This window comes from Oncorhynchus gorbuscha, linkage group LG24, assembly GCF_021184085.1.
Source record: "Oncorhynchus gorbuscha isolate QuinsamMale2020 ecotype Even-year linkage group LG24, OgorEven_v1.0, whole genome shotgun sequence".
Lineage (NCBI taxonomy): Eukaryota > Metazoa > Chordata > Actinopteri > Salmoniformes > Salmonidae > Oncorhynchus > Oncorhynchus gorbuscha.
In genome coordinates this window covers 18,997,382-19,023,859 of record NC_060196.1, presented here as the reverse complement: position 1 = coordinate 19,023,859, position 26,478 = coordinate 18,997,382, and the positions used below count along the sequence as shown (strand labels likewise).

The window sequence follows — 26,478 nt, the reverse complement described above, 5'->3', positions numbered from 1 at the left end:
TGATGTAAAGAACGATGAAAAAAAACTTTTGAGAACTTCAAATGAAATGATGGGCATAAAGACAGATTCAACTCCATCATTTATCGAATCAGATGGCTTATTCATCACAAAACCATTTGATGTTGTCAATTATTTTAATGATTACTAATTAATCAGCTGAGAGAAATTGATGATAAATTATTGTGGGGGCTGTCTTGTTAGACTTCAGTGCAGCTTTTGACGTTATCGATCATAGTCTGCTGCTGGAAAATCTCATGTGTTATGGCTTTACACCCCCTGCTATAATGAATAAAGAGTTACTTGTCTAACAGAACTCGGAGGATGTTCTTTAATGGAAGTCTGTCAAACATAATCCTGGTAATAGCAGGAATTCCCCAGGGTAGCTGTTTAGGCCCCTTGCTCTTTTCAATCTTTACTAACTGTCATGTTTTGTCTTAGATTGTCTTGTCATTTTGCTTTTCCTTCTGTTCGTTTTCCCCCTGCTGGTCTTTTTAGGTTCGTTCCCCTTTTTCTCTCTCCCTTCCTCTCTCTCTTCTCTCTATCGTTCCGTTCCTGCTCCCAGCTGTTCCTATTCCCCTAATCAATCATTTAGTCTTCCCACACCTGTTCCCTATCTTTTTCCCTGATTAGAGTCCCTATTTCTCCCCTTGTTTTCCGTTCCTGCCCTGTCGGATCCTTGTCTATTGTTCACCGTGCTGTGTCTGTGTATCGCCCTGTCGTGTCGTGTTTCCCTCAGATGCTGCGTGGTGAGCAGGTGTCTGAGTCTGCTACGTTCAAGTGCCTTCCCGAGGCAACCTGCAGTTCATGATCGAGTCTCCAGTCTGTTCTCGTAATTACGAGTGGAATTATGCTTTATGATTGTAGATTTACTTTACTGGATTAAAGACTCTGTTTTCGCCAAGTTGCTTTTGGGTCCTCATTCACCTGCATAACAGAAGGATCCGACCAAGAATGGACCCAGCGACTATGGATTCTCTCTACTCTACTCTCGAGTTCCAGGGAGCGATGCTCGGCAGACACGAGCAGGAATTGTCTGCTGCTCGGCATGCCGTTGAGACCCTGGCCGCTCAGGTCTCCGACCTCTCAGGACAGTATCAGAATCTTCGTCTCGTGCCACCAGCTACTTCCGGGTCTTCCGAGCCTCCGGAACCTAGGGTTAATAACCCACCATGTTATTCTGGGCAGCCCACTGAGTGCCGCTCCTTTCTCACCCAGTGTGATATAGTGTTCTCTCTCCAACCCAACACATACTCAAGAGAGAGAGCTCGGATTGCCTACGTCATATCACTCCTTACTGGTCGGGCTCGGCAGTGGGGCACAGCTATCTGGGAGGCAAGCGCTGAGTGTACTAACAATTATCTGAACTTTAAAGAGGAGATGATAAGGGTTTTTGATCGTTCAGTTTTTGGGAAAGAAGCTTCCTGGTCCCTGTCTTCCCTATGTCAAGGTAATCGATCCATAACGGATTACTCTATAGAGTTTCGCACTCTTGCTGCCTCCAGTAACTGGAACGAGCAGGCGTTGCTCGCTCGTTTTCTGGAGGGACTCCACGCTAAGGTTAAGGATGAGATTCTCTCTCGGGAGGTTCCATCCAGCGTGGATTCTTTGATTGAACTCGCTATTCGCATTGAACGACGGGTAGATCTTCGTCACCGAGCTCATAGCAGAGAGCTCGCGTTAACTGTGTCTCCCCTCTCTCCGACACTACCATCTTTCCCCACTGACTCAGGTGTTGAGCCCATGCAGCTGGGGGGTATTCGCATTTCGACTAAGGAGAGGGAACGGAGAATCACCAACCGCCTCTGTCTCTATTGCGGTTCCGCTGGTCATTTTGTCATTTCATGTCCAGTTAAAGGCCAGAGCTCATCAGTAAGCGGAGGGCGACTGATAAGCGCTACTAGACGGTCCTCTCCGTCAAGTACCTGTACTACCTTACCGGTCCATCTACGCTGGACCGGATCGGCAGCTTCCTGCAGTGCATTAATAGACTCTGGGGCGGAGGGCTGTTTTATGGACGAAGCCTGGGCTCGGGAACATGACATTCCTCTCAGACAGTTAGGGGGAGCCCACGGTCATGTTTGCCTTGGATGGTAGTCCTCTCCCCAGTATATTATATGAAACACTACCTTTAACCCTCACTGTATCTGGTAACCATAGTGAGACCATTTATTTTTTGATTTTTTGTTCACCTTTTACACCTGTTGTTTTGGGTCATCCCTGGCTAGTGTGTCATAATCCTTCTTTTGATTGGTCTAGTAATTCTATCCTTTCCTGGAACGTTTCTTGTCATGTGAAGTGTTTAATGTCTGCTATTTCTCCTGTTTGTTCTGTCCCCTCTTCTCAGGAGGAACCTGGTGATTTGACAGGAGTGCCGGAGGAGTATCATGGTCTGCGCACGGTCTTCAGTCGGTCCAGAACCAACTCCCTTCCTCCTCACCGGTCGTATGATTGTTGTCCTGATCTCTTCAAGAAGCGTTTTGCATCCGCTCCTATCCTTGTTGCACCTGACGTCACTAAACCGTTTATTGTTGAGGTTGACGCGTCGGGGGTGGGCGTGGGAGCCATTCTGTCCCAGCGCTCCGATACTGACGATGGGGTCCACCCTTGTGCGTATTTTTCTCATCGCCTGTCACCGTCGGAACGTAACTATGATGTGGCTAACCGCGAACTGCTCGCCATCCGTTTAGCCCTAGGCAAATGGCGACAGTGGTTGGAGGGGGCGACCGTTCCTTTTGTCGTTTGGACTGACCAAAAGAACCTTGAGTACATCCGTTCCGCCAAACGACTGAATGCGCGTCATGCTCGTTGGGCGTTGTTTTTCGCTCGTTTCGAATTCGTTATTTCTTATTGCCCGGGTACTAAGAACACCAAGCCTCATGCTTTATCCCGTCTCTTTAGTTCTTCTGTGGCTTCTACCGATCCCGAGGGGATCCTTCCTGTTGGGCGTGTTGTCGGGTTGACTGTCTGGGGAATTGAGAGACAGGTTAAGCAAGCACTCACGCACACTGCGTCGCGCGCGCTTGCCCTAGTAACCTTCTTTTCGTTCCTGTTTCTACTCGTCTGGCTGTTCTTCAGTGGGCTCACTCTGCCAAGTTAGCTGGCCATCCCGGCGTTCGGGGTACGCTTGCTTCTATTCGCCAGCGGTTTTGGTGGCCTACTCAGGAGCGTGACACGCGCCGTTTCGTGGCTGCGTGTTCGGACTGCGCGCAGAAGAAGTCTGGTAATTTTTTTCTGCTTCTGCTCCTGGTCTTGCTGGGTCTCAGTCTGTTCCCTGCCATCGCATCTCTCCTGTTCTTGTTCCTGCCCTTGCTGTGTCTCAGTCTGTCCCTAGTTGTTACTCTCCTGGCCTGTTTGGTCCTGTTTGCTCTAAAGCTTTCAGTTCTCTACCCGTGTCTCATTTTTTTTTTTAGAGTAGTACCCTAGTTTCCCTTTTTTCGTTTTTCCGTTACGGTCCTGAGGAGAGGAGTTGGGTTCTTTCTCGGGACGTGCTGGACCGTTTGTGATCTATGATTTCCTCCGTTGCCGCCAGTGTTCCTCCTCGAGAGCGCCAGGAGGCGCTCGGTGAGTGGGGGGGTACTGTCATGTTTTGTCTTAGATTGTCTTGTCATTTTGCTTTTCCTTCTGTTCGTTTTCCCCCTGCTGGTCTTTTTAGGTTCGTTTCCCTTTTTCTCTCTCCCTTCCTCTCTCTCTTCTCTCTATCGTTCCGTTCCTGCTCCCAGCTGTTCCTATTCCCCTAATCAATCATTTAGTCTTCCCACACCTGTTCCCTATCTTTTTCCCTGATTAGAGTCCCTATTTCTCCCCTTGTTTTCCGTTCCTGCCCTGTCGGATCCTTGTCTATTGTTCACCGTGCTGTGTCTGTGTATCGCCCTGTCGTGTCGTGTTTCCCTCAGATGCTGCGTGGTGAGCAGGTGTCTGAGTCTGCTACGTTCAAGTGCCTTCCCGAGGCAACCTGCAGTTCATGATCGAGTCTCCAGTCTGTTCTCGTCATTACGAGTGGAATTATGCTTTATGATTGTAGATTTACTTTACTGGATTAAAGACTCTGTTTTCGCCAAGTTGCTTTTGGGTCCTCATTCACCTGCATAACACTAACGACATGCCACTGGCTTTGAGTAAGGCCAGTGTGTCTATGTATGCGGATGACTCAACACTTCTGTATACATTTCAGCTACTAAAGCGACTGAAATGACTGCAACACTTAACAAAGAGCTGCAGTTAGTTTCAGAATGGGTAGCAAGGAATGTTAGTCCTAAATATCTCCAAAACTAAAAGCACTGTATTTTGGACGAATCATTCACTAAACCCTAAACCTCAACTCCATCTCGTAATGAATAATGTGGAAATTGATGATTGACTGATGCAAGCTGTAGAATCAGATTTAGAAAGCAGGTAAAAATACATGTTATGGAACAGCAGGGACTGTGAAGTAACACAAACATAGGCACAGACACATGCATATACACACATGATAACATACGCATTATACATACAGGTACATGTGGATTTTGTGTTGTAGATATGTGGTAGTGTTGTATGGGCCTGAGTGCACGCACCTAGTGTGTTGTGAATTATGTAGTGAATGTATTGTAATGTTTTAAAAATTGCATAACTGCCTTAATTCTGCTGAACCCCAGGAAGAGTAGATAATGGGGGATCCATAATCAATAAAAATGCAAATACTTAATTGACAAAATGGGCAAACTTAGGGTCATGTTAAAAAAATTGAATAATGAATGAAAAGCATTGCAAATTTGAGGTGGAAACGTTATTGTCAAACTAATCAAATCAACAACAGGCTTATAGAGAAGGACACTCAACATGTACTGCACCATCAGAAATGACTGATGATTGGTTGAAAGAAATTGATAATAAGATTGTGAGAGCTGTTATATTTCAGTGTAGCCTTTGATATTATTTTGACCATAACCTGTTGTTGAGAACTTATGTGTTGGGGCTTTTCATCCTCTGCCATATCGTTATTTATTTATTTACTTAATTTATCATTTATTTATTAACTAGGCAAGTCAGTTAAGAACAAATTATTATTTACTATGACAGCCTAACAAAAGGCAAAAGGCCTCCCGTTGGGAAGGGGGCCTGGGATTAAAAATAAAAATGACATGCAATATAAATATAGGATACAAAATACGTCACAACAAGAAAGACAACACAACACCACATAAAGAGAGACCTAAGACAACAACATAGCAAGACAGCAACACATGACAACACAGCATTGTAGCAACACAACATGGCAACAGCACAACATGGTAGCAGCTCAAAACAGGGTAAACATTATTGGGCAGAAACAACAGCACAAAGGGCAAAGAAGATAGAGAACAATGCATCACGCAAAGCAGCCACAACTGTCAGAGTGTCCATGATTTGAGTCTTTGAATGAAGAGAATGAGACAAAACTGCCCAGTTTGGGTGTTTTTTTCAGCTCGTTCCAGTCGCTAGCTGCAGCGAACTGAAAAGATGTCTGTGCATTGGGGACCTTTAACAGAATGTGACTGGCAGAACGGGGAGGATGATGGCTGCAGTAGATATCTCAGAAATGGGAGAGTGAGGCCTAAAAGGGTTTTATAAATTAGCATCAACCAGTGGGTCTCGCGACAGGTATACAGCGATGATCCAGTTACAGAGTATGGAGTGCAGTGATGTGTCCTATAAAGAGCTCTGGTCGCAAGTCTGGTGTTTCTATGTCAATCGGTGTTGTTATGTTTATCTTCTGTGATGTATATAAAGTGTAATATTGGGATGCAAACTCAAAATGTAATACTTTTCAACTCTATATCTGACATGGTACACATATTCTTTTCTTTTGCCCATAACCATGTGAGTGAGGTGTATACTTTTGTTTCAAAGTAGATTTGTTTAAGACTACCAAGAAACACTGTGTGACCCTGATTTAGTAAAAGGTTAAACACCACTACAAAGTACCCTACAAAGTATGTATAAAAACACACACTGTTGGAGGTGACCGGAAAACCCAAGGCAGAGGTTCTGCCAGGAGCACCACAGAGTTTTAGTGGTGTTCTGCAGAACAGAACAGACACTTATCTGCAGACTGTGCCTAGTAACAAAGCACAATGAACATGATACTGTCTATGATGAGATAAAAACAAGCTGGAAGAGAGGTTTGTTTTTTACTATTTCTTAACTGGATGATCTATGCTCCTCACAGACTGAGGGTTTAAAGTGATAGTTCACCCAAAATACAAAATGAGATATTAGTGTTCTTACCATGTAGTTTACAGAAAGTGTAAGATAGCAATCCATGCGTTGTTTACATTCATCTGGCTATTGTCTACAAATGCTAGTCAATATCCACAATATTAGCATATTTTGTCCAAATCATCTTATCTTGTTACCTTCCCTTGTATTTTCTGTGAACTATCACTTTAAGTAAGATATGGATATGTGCTAATTGACACATTGTCAAGCCCCACCCCAGAATTTGATGCATTTAATTACCTCGCATTTAATTGACTGGCTGAGTCAATCGTAGTTAATCAAGTTCAAAGTCAAGGCCAAAATATATTTTCAAATGCATTCAATCCAGATGTTTTGTTTTCTATAGATCATCGGAAGGAGCAAAATCTAAAGTTTCTAACACCTACATTTTGTCACAACTTCCACCTAAGTCGCCTCCTTTCCTTGTTCGGGCGGCGTTATATATTCATTATACTCTGCTCTCCTGCACCTGACTTCCCCTCCAATACACCATTGACACATTTTCCAAAACAACATTTGCCAAACAAATCTTTGGTATTTTTCCTATTTTGTTGCCATACAACCTGGAAATAAAGTGTATTTTGGGTGGTTTTGTATCATTTGATTTAAACAACGTGCCTACCAGTTTGAAGATGCAAAATATTTTTATTTGTGAAACAAACAGGAAATAAGACAACAACAAAAAACACTTGAGCGTGCATAACTATTCCACCCCCCCTTTGCAGCAATTACAGCTGGAAGTATGTCTCTATAAGCTTGGCACATCTAGCCAATGGGATTTTTGCCCATTCTTCAAGGCAAAACTGCTCCAGCAGTACAGCAATCTTTATGTCATCCCACAGATTCTCAGTTAGATTGAGGTCTGGGCTTTGACTAGGCCATACCAAGAAATGTAAATGTTTCCCCTTAAAACACACGAGTGTTGCTTTAGCAGTATGCTTAGGGTCATTCTCCTGCTGAAAGGTGAACCTCCGTCCAAGTCTCAAATCTCTGGAAGACTGAAACAGGTTTCCCTCAAGAATTTCCCTGTATTGAGCACCATCCATCATTCCTTCAATTCTGACCGGTTTCCCAGTCCCTGCTGATGAAAAACATCTCCACAGCATGATGCTGCTACCACCATGCTTCACTGTGGGGATGTACTCTCGGGGTGATGTGAGGTGTTGGGTTTGCGGCAGACATAGCGTTTTCCTTGATGGCCATATAGCTCAATTTTAGTCTCATATGACCAGAGTACCTTCTTCTATGTGGTTGGGGAGTCTCCCACATGCCTTTTGGGGAACAGCAAATGCGCTTGCTTATTTCTATCTTCAAGCAATGGCTTTTTTTCTGGCTACTTTTCTGTAAAGCTCAGCTCCGTAGAGTGTACGACTTAAAGTGTTCCTATGGACAGATACTCCAATCTCCGCTGTGGAGCTTTGCAGCTCCTTCAGGGTTATCTTTGGTCTCTTTGTTGCCTCTCTGATTAATGACCTCCTTGCCTGGTCCATGAGTTTTGGTGGGCAGCCCTCTCTTGGCAGGTTTGTTGTGGTGCCATATTCTTTCCTTTTTTAAATAGTGGATTTAATGGTGCTCCTTGGGATGTTCAAAGTTTCCGATATTCTTTTATAACCCACCCTGATCTGTACTTCTCCACAACATTGTCCCTGACCTGTTTGGAGAGCTCCCTGGTCTTCATGGTGCCGCTTGGTGGTGCCCCTTGCTTATTGGTGTTGCAGACTCTGGGGCCTTTCAGAACAGGTGTATATATATATTGAGATCATGTGACCGATCATGTGACACTTAATTAAATGAAGTCCACCTGTGTGCAATCTAACTAATTATGTGACTTCTGAAGGTAATTGGTTGCACAAGATCTTATTTAGAAGCTTCATAGCAAAGGGGGTGAATACATATGAACACACCACTTTTCATTTCTTAAATTTTGTTAACATTTTTATTTCACTTCCCCAATTTGGACTAATTTGTGCATGTCCATTACATGAAATTTAATTTTAATTTACATCAATTTAAATTCCAAGTTGTAATGCAACAAAATAGGATAATCGCCAAGGGGGATGAATACTTTTGCACGGCACTGCATGTTCTTTTGAAATACTTTATTTTAGTATGATAGTGTTTTTTAAAGACCTGCCTGAATGAAATAATTAATTTCTCTGTGATGGTCTATACTAAACTGGATTTATGAGACTGCAAAACGTTATTTATCTAAGGAGTATGTGGCTTGACAGTGGGACAATTGAAATGGGGAAAATGGGGTACACATCTTGTCTCTTGTTCCAAAGTAATGTGAAGTATCACATCATAAAACATGAATTCTTCTGCTGATAAAAAAGAGCATCAAGTGCAGTATCTCAACAGGCATTTTTATTTAAAGAATGAAAAAAGCACAAAGAGAAAAGACTGAATCATCATATTTTTTTGTGACTGCACAATGACAGTACAGGCTCATTCACACATGGAGGTTCACAGAGATTTGCCAAATTCCATTTCAGTCCCTATTCAAGTAGCCATAACATAGACCTCGCCGCTCCTACCCTGCCTTTTTCCCATCACTGTTGTTTCTGCTTTGTGTTACTATGACTATGACAGGGAATGTCTCCCTGGCTTAACACAAGAGCAGGCTGGCAACCATTGCTGTGGTGCCTACATAACAGGGAGGGTGGGGTCTAAAGGCCCAGCCACCACGATGGTGTCGATTGGCGCTATGAGAGCAGGATCGACGACAATGATGTCAGTGGCAACGGTGGCAGGGATGTCGACTTCAGCGGGTATAACAACATCGATAGGTACATCCACGGCTGGGTCGACAGGGGCTGCATCAGCTGGGTCTACTGGGGCGGCGGTATCCACAACTGCTGGTTCCTCAGTTGCGTGGTCCACTGCTGGCTCAGCCTCGGCTTCAGTGGCAGCCTCGTCCTCTCCAACCTCATCAGAGTTCAGAGGGACGGCAGGGGCAGCAGGGGCAGCCAGGCCAGGATAGGGATAATATCTACCATAGCCGCCATAGCGGGGCTGAAAGAGGGATAGTGAGCATGAGAAGGGGTTGAGCACACGCTCACATCACAATGAACACATTTGTAAGCATTATATTACAGTAATTCGTATCTCTTCTCTTAGAGAGATGGAGAGGAAACCCACTGATGCTTTTTAACAATTTAGCAGATTAATTCAAACTGATTTAAAGGACCATGAGCTCACCACTGGGGCCTCTTCATCTGAGTTCATTGGTGGTGGTGGGTAGAAGAATTTGGGTTCTTGAGCTGGGGCAGCAGGGGCTGCAGCAGGCGCATTCAACTGTTCACACCACAAATGGTTCAGTCCATAAGAGTTTTCAGACAACATTATGGTGTCACCATCAGCTCTAAAACAGGGTATTACAGCATGCATCTACAGTTTTTTAAAGAGTTTCTAAAAGCAACATTTACCATTGGGGGCTGAGCTGGTACAGCCTTCGGAGGAAAGAAAATAATTAAATTGATTAGACGAACACTGATATGGTTGATATACAGAGTTAATTATTCCATTATGTTTCTTTATTTATGGGATTGTTGAGTGGGGGTGTTTGTGGAGTTGGTAAATGGAAATGGCCTAAATACGAAGGAGAGCGAAACACTACAGCATTGGAGAGATGGATAATGTAGATATTGCATATGTACACTGAGTCCCAAACACTAGTAACACCTTCCTAATATTGAGTGCACCCAATTTTTCCTCAAAACAATCTCAATTAGTCGGGGCATGGACTCTACAAGTTGTCAAAAGTGTTCCACAGGGATGCTGGCACATGTTGACTCAAAGGCTTCCCAGTTATGTCAAGTTGGCTGGATGTCCTTTGGGTGGTGGACCATTCTTGATACACAGGAAGCTGTTGAGCATGAAAAACCAAGAGGTTATAAGAGGTTATAGCAGAGGGCAGCTGCCGTGCAGTGCCCAATTAGCAGTTTAGGGGGGTTAAGTTCCTTGCTAAATGGCACGTGAGATAATGATGCCAGCATCATTACCCCCCCCCCCCCTCCCCGTCAGCAATAGGATTCGAACTGGTAACCCTCCTTGTTGCTGGTTTGTCTCTCTAAACCAGAGGCTACTGTCACCGTCTTTTTGTTCCACTGAAAGTTGTTATATGTCTAACATGTTGTGCAAGTTAAATCCAAAACAAAATGGCTGCCCTCTAACCAGTTGTCCGAGGGAACCATACATTCTGTAGAGCTCCATCCATCTCAGGGCCTCGTTGGCATGTGTTGCAACCTGCTGGGAAATACCAGATGTGGAACCAAACATGTCATTAAGGTAGTAGTTAAGGTAATTGAAACCCCTTTCCCATGTCCATGACATGACGTGACATGATGATTGCATGCTGTTGTTAAGAGATGTCGAAACTGAAATCCACCTACCTCATCGCTTCCACTATCAGGAGTCTGCAAGGCACAACACAGCATTTTGATAATCATCATCCAGTCAACACACAGACTTATATCAACATCAAGAGAACACCAGCGTACAATTGAAGCTCAAGCATAAAACGATTCAATTAGAATGTAAAAAACAATGGTCTGGGTTTGGAGACTTACTGGAGCAGCAAGGGAGAAGCCCAGCAGGCACATCAATAGCACCACAGATATCATCTTGATCCTTAAACAGAGAAAGAGGATATACGGTCAGGTCCAAAATGATTGGCACCCTTGATAAAAATGAGCAGAAAAGACTGTGTAAAATGAATACAAATATTGTATGCTCCAAAACCAAAAAACTGGGAAATTATATTCTTTCATACTCATACAATTGCTCAGAGTTAACAAGCAATATTGTTTTCTTGCAAAAAAGTAGCCCCATAATTAAGTGGTAATGCCCTCGAAACCGGTGCAACAAAATCGAGGGGAAATTAATGATCTGGAAAGATTATGTATGGAGAAATTGTAAAAAGATCCCTACCAATGTGTTCTCCAATCTCAACATTTTTTTTTTAGAAAAAGGCGCCCTCATCCTCACAAGGTGAGGCATTGAAAGGTATTGAAACAAGGGTGCATTTTATTTTGAGAAAAATATTACTTGCTGAACAACATTCATTTTCAGCAGCAGTTTCTTAAATATATGCTTAAAAGTAGTCAATAATGTAACGTATGTAGTCTGTGATATAATAATACAGCAAAACAAAAGCTTTCTCCCAAACTGTAAACGGTATACTTTTTTGTATACTGTGAAATGGAAATCTAGAATCTCACCTTTGTCTTGGTATCAGGAGCAAGTGAAGCAGTGGTCTTGATGTGGGAAAGAATGAACTACATCATTTATACTCTGGAACCACCTGTGACAACCAATCAGGTCTTTGCATCCCGACAAAAATGTGCATGCCACTGTTGTTTGATGAAATCTCCTTTCTCTTCAAAACTCAAGTAAGACGTGGAGTCTTAATGCCCCTATTATCTTTAATTACACACCGTGCAATTATGCTTACCACACCACACATCCCCCCCCCTCCCAAGTAAACCCCAAACTTGAAAAGATTCTCAAACTAAAGTAGAGGGCATCAATCGAGTGTATCTCTCATGGTTACATTAATAAAATATCTCTTTTGGGACTTAAAAGTTCTCACAGTCTGTTAGCAATAGGGCAATTATCTCCATAAAGGCATAAGGGGTAGTGCCAAGTCAATCAAACTCAGAACAAAGGCCTTGATAGATATTGGAGCTCAAAAGCGAACACTCCTTGAACATTTTTAATTAACAGTCTGTCAACACACTGACTCGAACACACTGATGGTGCAGAGAGATATTAAACATCAATCCTTCTCTTTTGTCGTTGTTGTGAACACAGTGCTGTTTTTAACAGGTTTTTCCCCTCTTCGTTGGTTAGGGCATGTCTGATTCACAGCACAGATGCACAAGGGTATTTTGAATGTTGGATGTAAAGGTTAGGTTATCCGTGATGGTGGTGTGGACCAAATCAGATAAGAGGAGTTACATCAATGTGTGATAATCAGGTACAGTATTCTAAACATTCCACAATCCAGAACATACACACATGCCACTTAAAGAATATGCTGAGCTGTGTGACTTCATGGAGATACGATAAGAATCTTGGCAACTTGTTGCTTTCTGCTTTGTCTAGAGCTGAAAAATGCTATTGTGCTGAAGGAAGAGGGAGGTTGTGAAAGTGGGTGCCTTGTAGTCAAATTAAGAGGACTGCCACAGCATATCTATGACTTTGTATCTTACTAAACATAACAGTTCTCTTCCACTTCACTGTATTTTCACACCTGGTCATAATACTCTATTTGTGGTAGGTTTTATTGGTTTCTTGCAGTCATAGACTGAATTGTACACCAATTTACAACCATATCATTAATGATAAATAATTATCAAATAGTAAAATCCTAAAATAGCAAAACACTTATAATATAATACAGTGTTAAAATACGCAATATATATAACAAATACTACAAAGCCAAGGTTTGGGGTGGCAGCTTTAGAAAATACATTGTTGAAGTTCTTACGTAGACATTTCTAAGGCCCCTGGGCTATAGAGTATGGGGTGTGCATTGATCAGTTTTGTGAAGTATGGAACGGGAGAGTTCTGATATCAATCAATCATTCAAATGTATTTATAAAGCCCTTTTTACATCAGCCGATTTCACACAGTGCTATACAGAAACCCAACCTAAAACCCTAAACAGCAAGCAATGCAGATGTTGAAGCATAGTGGCTAGGAAAAACTCCCCCTTCAGCCTGTGCAGGGTTGAGATTATAACAGTACATGGCCAAGATGTTCAAATGTTTATAGATGACTAGCAGTGTCAAATAATAATAATCACAGTAGTTGTAGAGGGTGCAACAGGTAAGCACCTCATGAGTAAATGTCAGTTGACTTTCACAGTCGAGCATTCAGAGTTAGAGACAGCAGGTGCGGTAGAAAGAGAGAATCAAAAACAGCAGGTCCAGGACAAGGTAGCACATCCGGTGAACAGGTTAGGGTTCCATAGCCGCAGGCAGAACAGTTGAAACGGGAGCAGCAGCATGACCAGGTGGACTGGGCAAGGAGTCATCAGGCCAGGTAGTCATATGGCAAGGTCCCAGGGCTCAGGTCCTCCTGGAGGGGAGGGAGAGGGAGCGGGAGGGAGAGAGAGAGAATTTAGAGGGAGCATACTTAAGTTCACACAGGTGAAATACTCCAGATATAACAGATTGACTAGCCCCCGACACATAAACTGTTGCAGCATGGCCAACCAGGCAGGATATGACCCCACCCACTTTGCCAAAGCACAGCCTCCACACCACTAGAGGGATATCTTCAACTACCAACTTACTACCCTGAGACAAAGCCGAGTATAGCCCACACAGATCTCCCCCACAGCATGAACCCGAGAGAGCGCCAAACCTGGACAGGAAGATCACGTCAGTGACTCAACCTTTCTCAAGTGACGCACCCCTCCTAGGGACGGGATGGAAGAGCACCAGTAAGCCAGTGACTCAGCCCCCATAATAAGGTTAGAGGCAGAGAATCCCGGTGGAGAGAGGGGAGCCAGCCAGGCAGAGAGAGCAAGGGTGGTTCGTCGCTCCAGTGCCTTTCCATTCACCTTCACACCCCTGGGCCAGACTACACTCAATAATAGGAACGACTGAAGAGATGATTCTTCAATAAAGACTTAAAGGTCAAGACAGAGTCTGCGTCTCTCACATGGATAGGCAGACCATTCCATAAAAATTATAGGCAGACCATTCCATAAAAATTGAGCTCTATAGGAGAAAGCCCTTCCTCCAGCTGTTTGCTTGAAATTCTAGAGACAATAAGGAAGCCTGCATCTTGGGACTGTAATTGTGTGTATGGCAGGACCAAATTGGAGAGATAGGTAGGAGCAAGACCATGTAATGCTTTGTAGGTTAGCAGAAAAACCTTGCAATCAGCCCTAGCCTTAACAGGGGGACACTATTGATGAAGAAGGATGGTGCAGGGAGTGGGGTTTTAGAGGTGACATGCATCACTACACATTTCTTCTCCTTGAGGAGCATGTCATTGGAAGCGGTCCAGGTAATGTGCTCATCCAGTGCATTTGCCTTGATGCTGGTTTCCTGGTTTCAAGAAGATTCATGTCATCAAGATATTTCCACACATGTGCAGCATTATTGATGAGGGCAAGGAAAAGGATTGGGCCAAGGGTGATCCCATGTGCGACCCCACATGTGAGGGACTCTCATTCAGATAGGGCAGCACGATTGCACACCTGTTGTCTCCTATCAGATAAAGTCACAAATCCATGGGGCTATTTCAGGCCTCACCCCCATTGACAGGATCTTTTTGATGACAATAGTGTAGTTAACCCTGTCAAATCAAATCAAAGTTTATTTGTCACGTGCGCCAAAAATGGTATTAGGTGAACAATAGGTAGGTAAAGAAATAAAACAACAGTAAAAAGACAGGCTATATACAGTAGAGAGGCTATATACAGTAGTGAGGCTATAAAAGTAGTGAGGCTACATACAGACACTGGTTAGGCAGGCTGATTGATGTAGTATGTACAGTACATGTGGATATGTTTAAACTATGTGACTATGCATATATGATGAACAGAGAGTAGCAGTAGCGTAAAATAGGGGATTGGCAGGTGGTGGGTGAGACACAATGCAGATAGCCCGGTTAGCCAATGTGCGGGAGCACTGGTTGGTTGGCCCAATTGAGTTAGTATGTACATGAATGTATAGTTAAAGTGACTATGCATATATGATAAACATAGAGTAGCAGCAGTGTAAAAAATAATGGTTGGGAGGAGGCACACAATGCAAGTAGGCATTTGATTCAATGCTTTTCTGTCAAATGCTTTGCTGAAATCTGTGGTTTTCAATAAGCAGGGCATGGGTGGTTGACTTAGGGCTTAGGGTCCTTTTTTCTCAATTTCTGCCTGACTGACATGCCCAAAGTATAATGTCTGTTGCTCAGGCCCTGAAGCCAGGATATGAATATAAGTAATATATAATATAATATATGCCATTTAGCAGACGCTTTTATCCAAAGCGACTTACAGTCATGTGTGCATACATTCTACGTGATACCATTGGAACGAAAACACTTTGAAGTTCATAGAAATGTTAAAAATAGTGTAGGAGCCTATAACACAATAGATATGGTAGGAGAAAATCCAAAGAAAAACCTACCAGAATTTTTTTATTTTGAGAGCCCATGCTCTTACAATGGAACGTATAGGGAAATAATGAAATCTGGCTCCCAGTATGCAATTCCTATGGCTTCCACAGGGTGTCTGCACTCTATGTTCAAGGTTTCAGGCTTGTTTCTTCCAAAACGAATGAGAAAGAACAGTTTTAGTACAAGGACAGTCTTGGAAATTCGTGTTTGGGCGCGTGATTAAGACAAGATGCACCTGCTAATATCGGTTCCTATTGAACATACTTCTTTCCGTATAAAATATTATAGTTTGATTACATTTTAGGGTGTCTGAGGGTTCAATCGAAACATATTTTGACTTGTTTGAACAAAGTTTAGCGGTAAATTCTTGGATTCCTTTCTATGCATGTTGAACGAGTGGATTACTCAAATCGATGGCGCCAACAAAACAGACTTTTTGGGATATAAAGAAGGGTTTTATCTAACAAAATGACACTACATGTTATGGCTGGGACCCTTTGGATGACAAATCAGAGGAAGATATTTTTTTTAAGTAAGTGAATATTTAATCACTATTTGTGAATTTATGAAACGTGTGCCGGTGGAAAAATATTTTAATGTGGGGTGCCATCCTCAAACAATCGCATGGCAGATCATGTAATGGCTACTGTAAATCGGACAGTGCAGTAAGATTAATAGGAATTTAAGCTTTCAACTGATATAAGACACTTCTATCTACCTAAATGTTTAATATCCATAATTTTAATGATTTTTTTATTTGAATTGCGCGCTCTCCAGCTTCACCGGAAGTTGTCCCATTAGCAGGACGCCCTAAGATTAAGACTTCCAAACTGTCTGTGGTCAATGTCGTTGAGTATCAGATGTTGTTGAGTATCCATTGTAGAGCAAAGCCTTCATCAATCTTTGCAAACTGGGATGTCAGAGAGATTTGTCTTAGTTGTTTTACATGGGCAGGGGTGAACACTACTTCTTTCTAATGCTTACGAACTAGGCCCTCCTTGAAGAGTAGTTGTGTGACATAGGGGAGTACTGATCTCGCAGGCAAAATCTTAAAACAGTTTCTGGGGGTATTAGGTCTGGGATGGGTGCTTTGCAGACCTTGATTGCTTGAAGACTTTTGTAGATATCCCACCATAATTTGCAAATAAATTTATAAAAATCATACAATGTGATTTTCTGGATTTTTTCCCCCTCATTTTGTCTGTCATAGTTGAAGTGTACCTATGATGAAAATTACAGGCCTCTCTCATCTTTTTAAGTTGGAGAACTTGCACAATTGGTGGCTGACAATACTTTTTTGCCCCACTGTAAACACTTTGCAGATAATAAGATGCTATGTATCGCATAACATTTTTATATAAAAGTTGATAGAAGCATATTCTCTGAACGTTATAATTAATCGAAATCAAACCTTTGATTTGTCAATCGTGATGATCACTATAAAACTGTTGTACAAAAATGAAATTGTATTATGACACAACAGTGGTAGGCCTGATCACCGACAACAATGAGACAGCCTATAGGGAGAAGGTCAGAGATCTGGCCGTGTGGTGCCATGACAACAACCTCTCCCTCAACGTGATCAAGACAAAGAGATGATTGTGGACCGTCATCGACGGGGCTGTAGTGGAGCCCATTGAGAGCTTCAAGTTCCTTGGTGTCCACATCACCAACAAACTAACATGTTCCAAGCACACCAAGACAGTTGTGAAAAGGGCACGACTCAACCTATTCCCCCTCAGGAGAAATTTGGCATGGGTCCTCAGATCCTCAAAAGGTTCTACAGCAGCACCATCGAGAGAATCCTGACTGGCTGCGTCACTGCCTGGTATGGCAACTGCTCAGCCTCCGGCCACAAGGCACTACAGAGGGTAGTGTGTACGGCCCAGTACGTCATTGGGGCCAAGCATCAGAGGAAGAACCTAAAAATTGTCAAAGACTCCAGCCACCCGAGTCATAGACTGTTCTCTCTGCTGACGCACTGCAAGTGGTACCGGAGCGCCAAGTCTAGGTCCGAGAGGCTTCTAAAATCAAATGAAATCAAATGTATTTATTTATTTATTTTTTATTTATATAGCCCTTCGAACATCAGCTGAAATCTCAAAGTGCTGTACAGAAACCCAGCCTAAAACCCCAAACAGCAAGCAATGCAGGTGTAGAAGCACGGTGGCTAGGAAAAACTCCCTAGAAAGGCCAAAACCTAGGAAGAAACATAGAGAGGAACCAGGCTATGTGGGGTGGCCTGTCCTCTACTGGCTGTGCCGGGTGGAGATTATAACAGAACATGGCCAAGATGTTCAAATGTTCATAAATGACCAGCATGGTCGAATAATAAGAAGGCAGAACAGTTGAAACTGGAGCAGCAGCACAGTCAGGTGGACTGGGGACAGCAAGGAGTCATCATGTCAGGTAGTCCTGGGGCACGGTCCTAGGGCTCAGGTCCTCCGAGAGAGAGAAAGAAAGAGAGAATTAGAGAGAGCATATGTGGGGTGGCCAAAAAACAGCTTCTACCCCCAAGCCTCAAGACTCCTGAACATCTAATCAAATGGCTACCCAGTTTATTTGCATTACCCCCCCCCACCTCTTTTATGCCGCTGCTACTCTATGTTATTATCTATGCATTGTCACTTTAATAACTCTAACTACATGTACATATTACCTCAATTTCCTTGACTAACCGGTACACCCTGTATGTAGTCTTGCTATTGTTATTTTACTGCTGCCCTTTATCTACGTGTTACTTTTATTTCTTATTCTTATTTTTTAAACTGCATTGTTGGTTAGAGGCTTGTAAGTAAGCATTTTACTGTAAGGTCTACATGCATGTGACGAATACAATTTGATTTGATTTGATTAGACTCAATTTCCCCACAGAGAAGAGAGAGAACCCAAGCGAGGCATGTCTCTCTTTAAGTTAGTTACCTTGACGCTGTTCTTCCTTGGGTTTCAGAAAATCCCTCTAGGAGCCCAGCAGAAGCCTGGAATGTTAAGTCGTTTTATTCAGAAATCTTATTCAGTTAATTAAGGAAAATGTTTAATAGAGATGTCATTGAGACACATTTGATAATTTTCAGTCAACAGCACTTACCATCGTCTAGTAAGTAGCCAGGCAGTGCCAGCCAACAAAAAAACCCTGTAAGTAGCGAATGTTGAATGCTACATAATGCAATAGTTTAAACCTACAGTGGGAAAATGGGAACCTGTGGATATTATGGACGTTTAGAATGTGGTCTCAGCTGCGGAACACCAGCCTCTGTTATGTTTACTCTATCTACATACTGTATGAGCAATTCTACACACATTAACAAAGTCTCAATAGATATAAATGGAATGTAAAGATTGATGTGTTCCTGTTCTGTCCCACAGCTCTTCCCATCTTAAGGCTTCATCAAGCGTGACATCCCTCAGGGTCCTGGTAAAGCTAGTCTCAAGGTGGTGAGTAAACACTGAACTCTGACCCTTCTCGGAACATGCTGTATCAACCTTTGACTTCTCCATGAGTAGGTTTTCCTCAGAAGGGATGGAAATAGAGATGGGCTTTCCTAAACATTACCTTCTGTCTTGTTCTCCAGTTCTACCCATTCAGTTTTGAACAGGCAGCCCCTGCCGCAAGTCCGATAAGATACCATGTGATAAAAATGGTAAAACTAGGCTTATCTGTTTTTTTTGGTACATAGAGGGCAGAATTGTAGAAACTGTAGACACGCTGTTTCTTTAACTGCTTGAGCATTCAATGAATTATGTCTGATTTTTATCAGTTTGTGATAGTATCGAGTTGGTATGTAGGGAGTTTTTACCATTCAATGTGAACTCTGATAGGCTGAACAGTTGGTGGCCTGCCTGAAAGAAAGTTTTAAGTGATTGTAGTATAGTGGGTGCTGTAAACAATCCAAGACTGTAGGCAACGACTTGTGAGGTTAACAGCCATAAAGGAGTTCAAAAGATGATGCCTGTCTCTCCTTCTATTTTGAGGAGTGGAGTGTGTTCTCACAATATACCTGTTCTTACTTGTAAGGCCCCTGGAGGGGAGGATGAGGAGAAGGATGACTAGACCAGAAAGACAATAATTATTTGTCTGCTGAGGTAAAGGGAAGGGAATTCTTAACGCTACAGTATACATTCTAGACGATTCTGTGCTTCCAACTTTGTGACAACAGTTTGTGGAAGGCCCTTTCCTGTTTCAGCATGACAATCTCCTTGTGCAGAAAGCGAGGTCCAGAAGAGCAGGTGTCCACATACTTTTGGTCATGTAGTGCATTTGTTGGTAATGTTTCTCTTATTTGTTTATTTTGCACGATCATCTGATTGAACATGGCTGGTAGGACCCAGAAGACCTACTTATAGTTTGCTTTTCATACTCTACAATACACCATACATTTATGTTGATTTGGAGGACTATGCAGTGAAATGTATTTTGGAGTGACATTCTTTGCTTATTCTACAGTCAAAAAAGGCTATTATAAAGCTTAGCCCCCGCAAAATAAAAATGCTGTGAAATAGAATTCATTCCCTGTGATATGACTGTTCAAATTCAAAACTTTATTATATATTTTAGACTTTTATGGCCATGAAGAATTACAGTTACTGGTAACTCCCTTGCAGTAAAGTAAGCGGGAACTATAAACAAATGGACATTGATTGTTATTATCAACAGATGTCCATCGATCGATACTGTTCAACTGAAATGAACATGTATAAAATGAACTGTTTAATCAAATAACTTATTCTACTCTTCAAATTCACACAATGACATTTAACAGGGAAACAACTCAATAATTGCTTGTAAAACATACTTTAATTGCCATTACTAAAATACATGGCTTAAATTAAATGTAGCAAAGAAAAGATTGTAAGCCAGATAATGTCCACCCATACTCTCTTTTGCCCACTGTAATATCAATGATGCATGCTTATTATACTCGTTACAATAGCCTCCGCTAGAAACTTCAAGGGGAAAAACACTAAAGGACAGTAGTTTAACACTCTACATTGATACTCATAACCATACTACTGTAAATACCCCAATTAATATCAATAGGCCCATATTGAAGCAGCAAATCATCTGGTCTTCTCTGGGTCGGCAGACTTTGTACTTCCTTCAAGCTGGTAACTAAGGGAACAGCAGGAATAATGTAATGAACAAAATATATTGTGTCTTCATTTTGTTGTCAAAGGACTTTACAGCATAATTAAGACTTACATTCAGTTTCCATTCTATGGTTGCACATGAGGTACCTGTGGACAAAGAAAAATGTCACTGTCATTCTTGGATTCCCGCTAAGCTATAGATGACATCTTCTAAATGAGTAGGTAGAAAAAACATAAATCACTTGAACACTATGTTCAGGAAAGGAGTTGTATTTCAGTCAAAAGTTCACTGTCATTGTTGTATTTCTTAAACCACAGATGACATATAGTAAAAGAGTATGTGAAAAGAAGGTAAATCATTTCCAAATGATGTTCAGTGAAGAAGTTGTACATATAGTTATGATAGATAAAGTTCTAGCTTTCCAACCTGGCCTGTCTGCATTGGCTGCTCCTGCTCAGCTGGCTGCAAAGGATCCTGGGAATGAGGAAGTTGAGAGTTGTATGGTGGGAATGGGATCTGCAGAAAAAAGAGCACCTGTTGTCTTGGACACCAAAGCAGGGGTTTCCAAACTTTGTGTCTGGGACACCTTTTGTGATAACAAATTCATGAGGGACCCTCTCATAACATCAGAACACAACTCTTACTTTAGAGTTCAATAAAAATAGCATACCATCAGTTGTATTATGACTTCTGTAGTGCATGGCCAGACTAATCAAGTCTCAGGACCCTGGAAATAACATTTTAAAATCCCCCACTTTGCATGTTGCAGTTTTAAAGTTAATTTCCTGCAATTCTGAAAATGTTGCCTTGGAGCAGAAATAACATTTAGCAGTTTTAAAGCTTAAATTATAGTGAATTATGTTCAAAACAAACATTTAGGGGAATACAATAATTGATCACTACTGTGGATATCAATATCCCTGTGAGCCTCCCAGGCCCATATTGTGCATATAAGGCCCAATAACATAAATTGTAGTGTAATAATATTACATTGCATTGTATTGCACCCTCTAAACTCTTTCCATTGAGAACTTGTCCAAAATGTGTTTAATCCGTTTTTGCGAGCAATATTCATTAAAAGAAAATGTACTAAATAAACATCGTATATATTTTGAGATTTGGCAGACCCCCTGCAATACCCCACTTTGCCCCCTGTTCAAAACCATCTGTCGTCAAGGAAACGCGTACATCTTTGCACCCATTACAATAACTACAGGTCAAGAAAGGGATGTCCTACATTGGGTCTTTGCTGTGGCACAGTTTGTGGTTGGTATTCATTCGGGAACAGCTGTGAAAGATAAAACAAAATTATTGCAAAAATAAAGCAATTAAATACATACGTTCTAAAATCATTCCAAAAATTCATAAAACGTTTCATGACAGTTTTTTGATTGATAAATCTTTGGAATCTTTGGTTCATTAAATACGTCTAAAACTTTGGCGATGCACTGCTGCCATCTAGTGGCCAAAATCTAAATTGCGCCTGCAATGGAATAATACATTATGGTATTATATTTTACTAGATCTAATGTGTTATATTCTCCTACGTTAATTTCACATTTCCACAAACTTCAAAGGGTTTCCTTTCAAATGATATCGAGAAAATGCATATACTTGCTTCAGGTCCTGAGCTACAGGCAGACAGATTGTCATTTTAGATGAAAAGAAAAGGGTCAGATTCTTTAAAATGACATGTAGCCTGCTTGAAATGATGTGCACGTCTTACATTCACCTTTTCATGTTTATTCAAATACTATTCATTAAAATCGTTTGGTAAGTTTCAATACTTCAAAACCAAATGGCAGGTCCAGGAAGTCACAAAAATAGATGGGTGTTGGTTAAATTATTATTTTAATGATTAGAGTGAATTTGGAGTATAATGTTTTTCCCCCTGTGAGTGCAGAGCGGGTTTTAGCAGAGAGAGCGCTCCATGAGCAATGAGCTGGATTTCAAACCACTCAATTCTGCTCACCTACTCTGAACCAGGTCCCACTGAAATAAAATGATTGGTTGTAAACAAGTAAATGATATCAGGATTTACCTTTTGCTGCACAAAGTCATAGGGGTAGTACTTTAATATGGGGGGAAAAGAAACAGAGAAACAATCATTAAACTACTGCAGTATATAGATAAAATACATTCAATGTGATCTGTGCTTGAGTAAGACATTCAATGGATGGGTTCTCTTACAAAACAAATACAGTATAACAACACTCATTTCCTGCTGTGCAACTTGGAATGTACCATAACTTTACCCATTTAAAGTTATGAGTCACCTGAACTTAAATAGTGCCTATCAAATTTCATTTAGCTGTAATTGAAGAGAGATTTCTTCACATACTACAACACCTATAATTCTTAGGAGGGATAAGTAACTCAACTTGAGACAACACTTACAATTTCTACACTCTTTCTTCCTGGGGCCTTAGGTAGGGAATATTTGATGAAGGCTTGAGAGGGATAGGACTGCTGAAAGAAAAGAAAGGGGAAAGTTAAAAGGAATGTTCAATGTGGAGGATGGTTGATATATTAAAGAAGGTGATGTATGTTTTAGTAGTATCTATAGTAGTTACTGGTCCATTGATCTGGCCACCAGTAGACCATCCAGGGAATCTCTGTGGAAACACCTGTAATATAAAGTAAAACGAACAAAACACATTAGAAATAAATAAAAATGACTCTACTATGTAATTAAGACAAAACTCCAGTGTAAACTGCTAAAGTTCAAGATGATTACTCATCACAGTCTGAATTAAAATAGACAAGTGATAAGTCAAGAGAAAGTAAATAATGAAGTTAGTAATAACTTAAGTAATTGCTAAGTAGGTCATTAAGTCACTAGAGAGACAATTCTTTGATCATATTATTTTAGAGAGGTCTAATAGAGGTCTCATAGTGAAGATGATGTAAGAGCGTACTATTTCCATGCTGACAGGGCCGTTAAGTCCAGGCTGAGGGTAAGGATAGCCTGCTGGGTAGAGGCCTTCATTCACCTGGAGATGAAACACTTGGGTCAAAGGTCAAACAAACAAAAGTGTCCTCATAATTTCATTTCAGTACTTAATCTTCTCATGTTATGTATTGTTTCATACTATGTTGAACCACACCTAAGAAAGAAGGTGACCAACAGAATGCAGTAGAATATTACAATATGCATTTGTTCTTACTTGTGTGGGTGGTCCTGATTGCCTTGGATCCCCATAGTGGGGCAAGTAATTGAAGAAAGGTTGGCGCTGTGAATATTGAACAAATACTAAATAATCACAATTTTGACGAAGCCATAGTCAATTTAAAGACATGACAGACTGTTGACAGACACTCAGTGGAAGATGAGACGTGAATATACGCTTGGAAAGTGAAGATGTCATAGAATATCAAAAGGTAATTAAATAATAGGCTAAGTTAATTGTGGAAAGACGATTAGCTAGCCAGTTCAAAGTCTTAACAGGTAGTTAACAATTGCTTATAAACTAGCTACCGTAGCGATGCCATGTCAATAACCTGTCTCCGAAAATGAAGAGGGTGTCTCCTGTTGCGTTTAAATTTGTTTCCATTGTAACGCGCACCCTTGCGTGTCCACTTTCTATGCGTATTCAAATTCCTACTCTTAAGAAATACAGTAGTAAAGTTTTCCTTGCCTGTTTTTTCAAACTTACTGGAGCAGCAGATATTGAGCTGACCAAACAAAGGCACATAATGGTGATCTTCATTTTCAAAGTAGAACCTTGCGCATGAAAGAGAGGTATAATTTTAAGTTAACACCCTCCAGTGTCAAAAAGTAGTCATCTCTATTACATTAGACACATTTTAACACTGAACACCAGTGTTGAATGACTGCAACAATAACCAGTGATGGTCTGTGTTCATTTTTAACATATTGCTTACAGAAATTCTGTGAAAGTCTTAAAAGCCTAACACTTATAAAAGTCTAACAATAACTCTATAGGGACACTTTGATTGTTTCATTTATCTCTATTAAAGTTCACACTTGCAATTTTGTTGTGAGACTCCTTAGGCACCCAAAGCATTCTGTAAATTCATAAGAATAAAGAATCCCATACCATTACTTTCTACAACATCAAGAGAAAATGCATTTTGTATAAACAAGTTCTAGCCACATTACCTTTGGTGATACCAGTACAGATGAGGAATATGGAGGGTCATACAGTGCAGAGATCTATCTCTGCTTTTAAACCGTGTCAGTTGAGATTTCAGCCAACCAACATTGACCTGCTGTGACACTACATAGCGAATGAGAATGTGGCTGTCTAGTCGTGAGCTTTGGTAAATGACAGTGGTCAGATATAGTATAGTAATCATAATAGCAGAGCATGGACAATTACACTGTCTGCAATAGTGCAGACTTCAGCACATTTACTTGAAAGCACATCATATCTTATCGCAAACAGAGAATATTATTTGGTACGTTTGAATTCAATCCAAATGCTGTCAGTGAATTTGATGTATCCAATGATATTGTATGATGATATTGCTATATCCAATGATATTGTATGATATTGTATAGTCTTTAAGTGTAATCTGCTTTGTTGCTGTAATCTTTGACCTTCTTTCAAAGCGTCAACTGTAGTGTTTTAATACTTTGAGTGTGTATGTAACAAGCTTTTTCATTTCCCTGTGTGAAAGTATAGTAAACAAACCATATTCAACAACAATGAATCAAAGATTTTCTGAAACAACAACACAATGCATCATCAAGTGTACTGTAAATTGATCATGTTTATTACCAATCCAATTGATAACACCATGGTGTTCGTTAGAGTCTCATCTTTGCATAGAGTGGTCATAATAGTTTTTAGGCCAAACCTTGTCTCATGGACTGACAAGCACCGCTCTAGCTCTGTCACCTTTCACATCAGAAGCAGAAGTGTGACACCGGTGGATGCAGTTGACTGAGACGCATCCAAATCTGATATCTCTAGCTTAAACGGACAGATTTGTACATAACCATGTTTTGTATGGCAAGTTTGTTCTCTGTTTTGCTTTCCCGCAAGCGTCTTGTGGCTTGTCTGAAGTCGGTACAGCCGATCTGCCAACTTCTGTCTGCAGCGACCGAATAATTTGGGCTACACACCTCTGTGGAAGGGTGAGACTCTCACAAACACGTACATGTGGGTTGTTTTGCTCTAGAACTCCCACAGGCCTCACAAGACTAGTCGGAAGGTCCCCCAGTAGCAGTTGAGAAAATGAATGGAAGCACACTGTACATTAAGACTGTTGAGTGCCAAAAATAAGGGGTCAAATACAAATATAAAATTGGGCCGACACTTCAGAACTAACTTCTTTTCGATTATTTGGGAGGGACTATCTGTTGTTCAATGTATTGAATCTGTTATGCGTTTGTATGGGCTAATAGCAGTTGGGCCAAAAATAATCATAGTAGTGGCTGGAACGGAATCAATGGAATGGTAGCGAACACATCAAACACGTTTTCCACTCCATTCTAGCCATTATTAAGAACCATCCTCCCCTCAGCAGCCTGAGAAGCCTCCTGAGCTGTGAATGTTCAAGTGTATACTGTGGAGAAGTTTAACCTTGTGTAAGATGATCCGATACTGCTGTTTAATTAATATATAGTTGAGTCTACCTAAAGTGAAGGATGTATGTTATTTCTTCACAAAACTAACAACACAGAGTCATAGTATTACACCTAATTGCCTTATCCTCACTATATGATAACATTTGAAATCTGACTTTTGTTGATTTGTTTTATTTTTCTAAAATGACTTTATGATGATGATCTTACAGGCAACATATTCTCATAATTTATGTGGCCCTTAAGAATGTAGCATAAGCTCAACCCACAGCTAGCTTGAAATGTCACGGGTGGAGCCATCCAATTGGTACATTTTTGGTTGGCTCGAACACTTAGAATGTTGTCAAGGAGGGTGGTCACTTGTGTAGCAAAGCAGAGGTCCCGAGTTCGAGCCAAGTGTGAGCTGAATCGGGGGGAAGTGGTACCCACTTAGCCAGCAGTGTGATGTCCGTAAAACATG

General features: G+C 41.3%; 1 protein-coding gene across 1 annotated transcript; it reads right to left on the bottom strand.

The window, feature by feature from the left end:
- Positions 1-8,585: 8,585 nt before the first annotated feature.
- Positions 8,586-11,477, bottom strand: enam (enamelin). The gene is made up of 7 exons (XM_046327121.1): positions 11,463-11,477; positions 10,812-10,872; positions 10,635-10,658; positions 10,417-10,488; positions 9,669-9,692; positions 9,442-9,537; positions 8,586-9,255 (listed from the first exon to the last, which is right to left on the bottom strand). The coding sequence occupies exons 2-7, from the start codon at positions 10,863-10,865 to the stop codon at positions 8,887-8,889; spliced, it is 639 nt and encodes a 212-aa protein (XP_046183077.1). The 5' UTR covers positions 10,866-10,872; positions 11,463-11,477; the 3' UTR covers positions 8,586-8,886.
- Between the last annotated feature and the right edge of the window lie 15,001 nt (positions 11,478-26,478).

What these genes read in the sequence shown, in the direction of transcription:
- enam (XM_046327121.1), bottom strand. Translation starts at nt 10,865, where the DNA reads ATGATATCTGTGGTGCTATTGATGTGCCTGCTGGGCTTCTCCCTTGCT. An exon ending in ATGGTTCCCTCGGACAACTG is followed by an intron (nt 9,693 to 10,416) that starts GTTAGAGGGCAG and finishes TTTCCTCCGAAG; the next exon opens with GCTGTACCAGCTCAGCCCCC. An exon ending in TACCAGCTCAGCCCCCAATG is followed by an intron (nt 9,538 to 9,668) that starts GTAAATGTTGCT and finishes TGGTGTGAACAG; the next exon opens with TTGAATGCGCCTGCTGCAGC.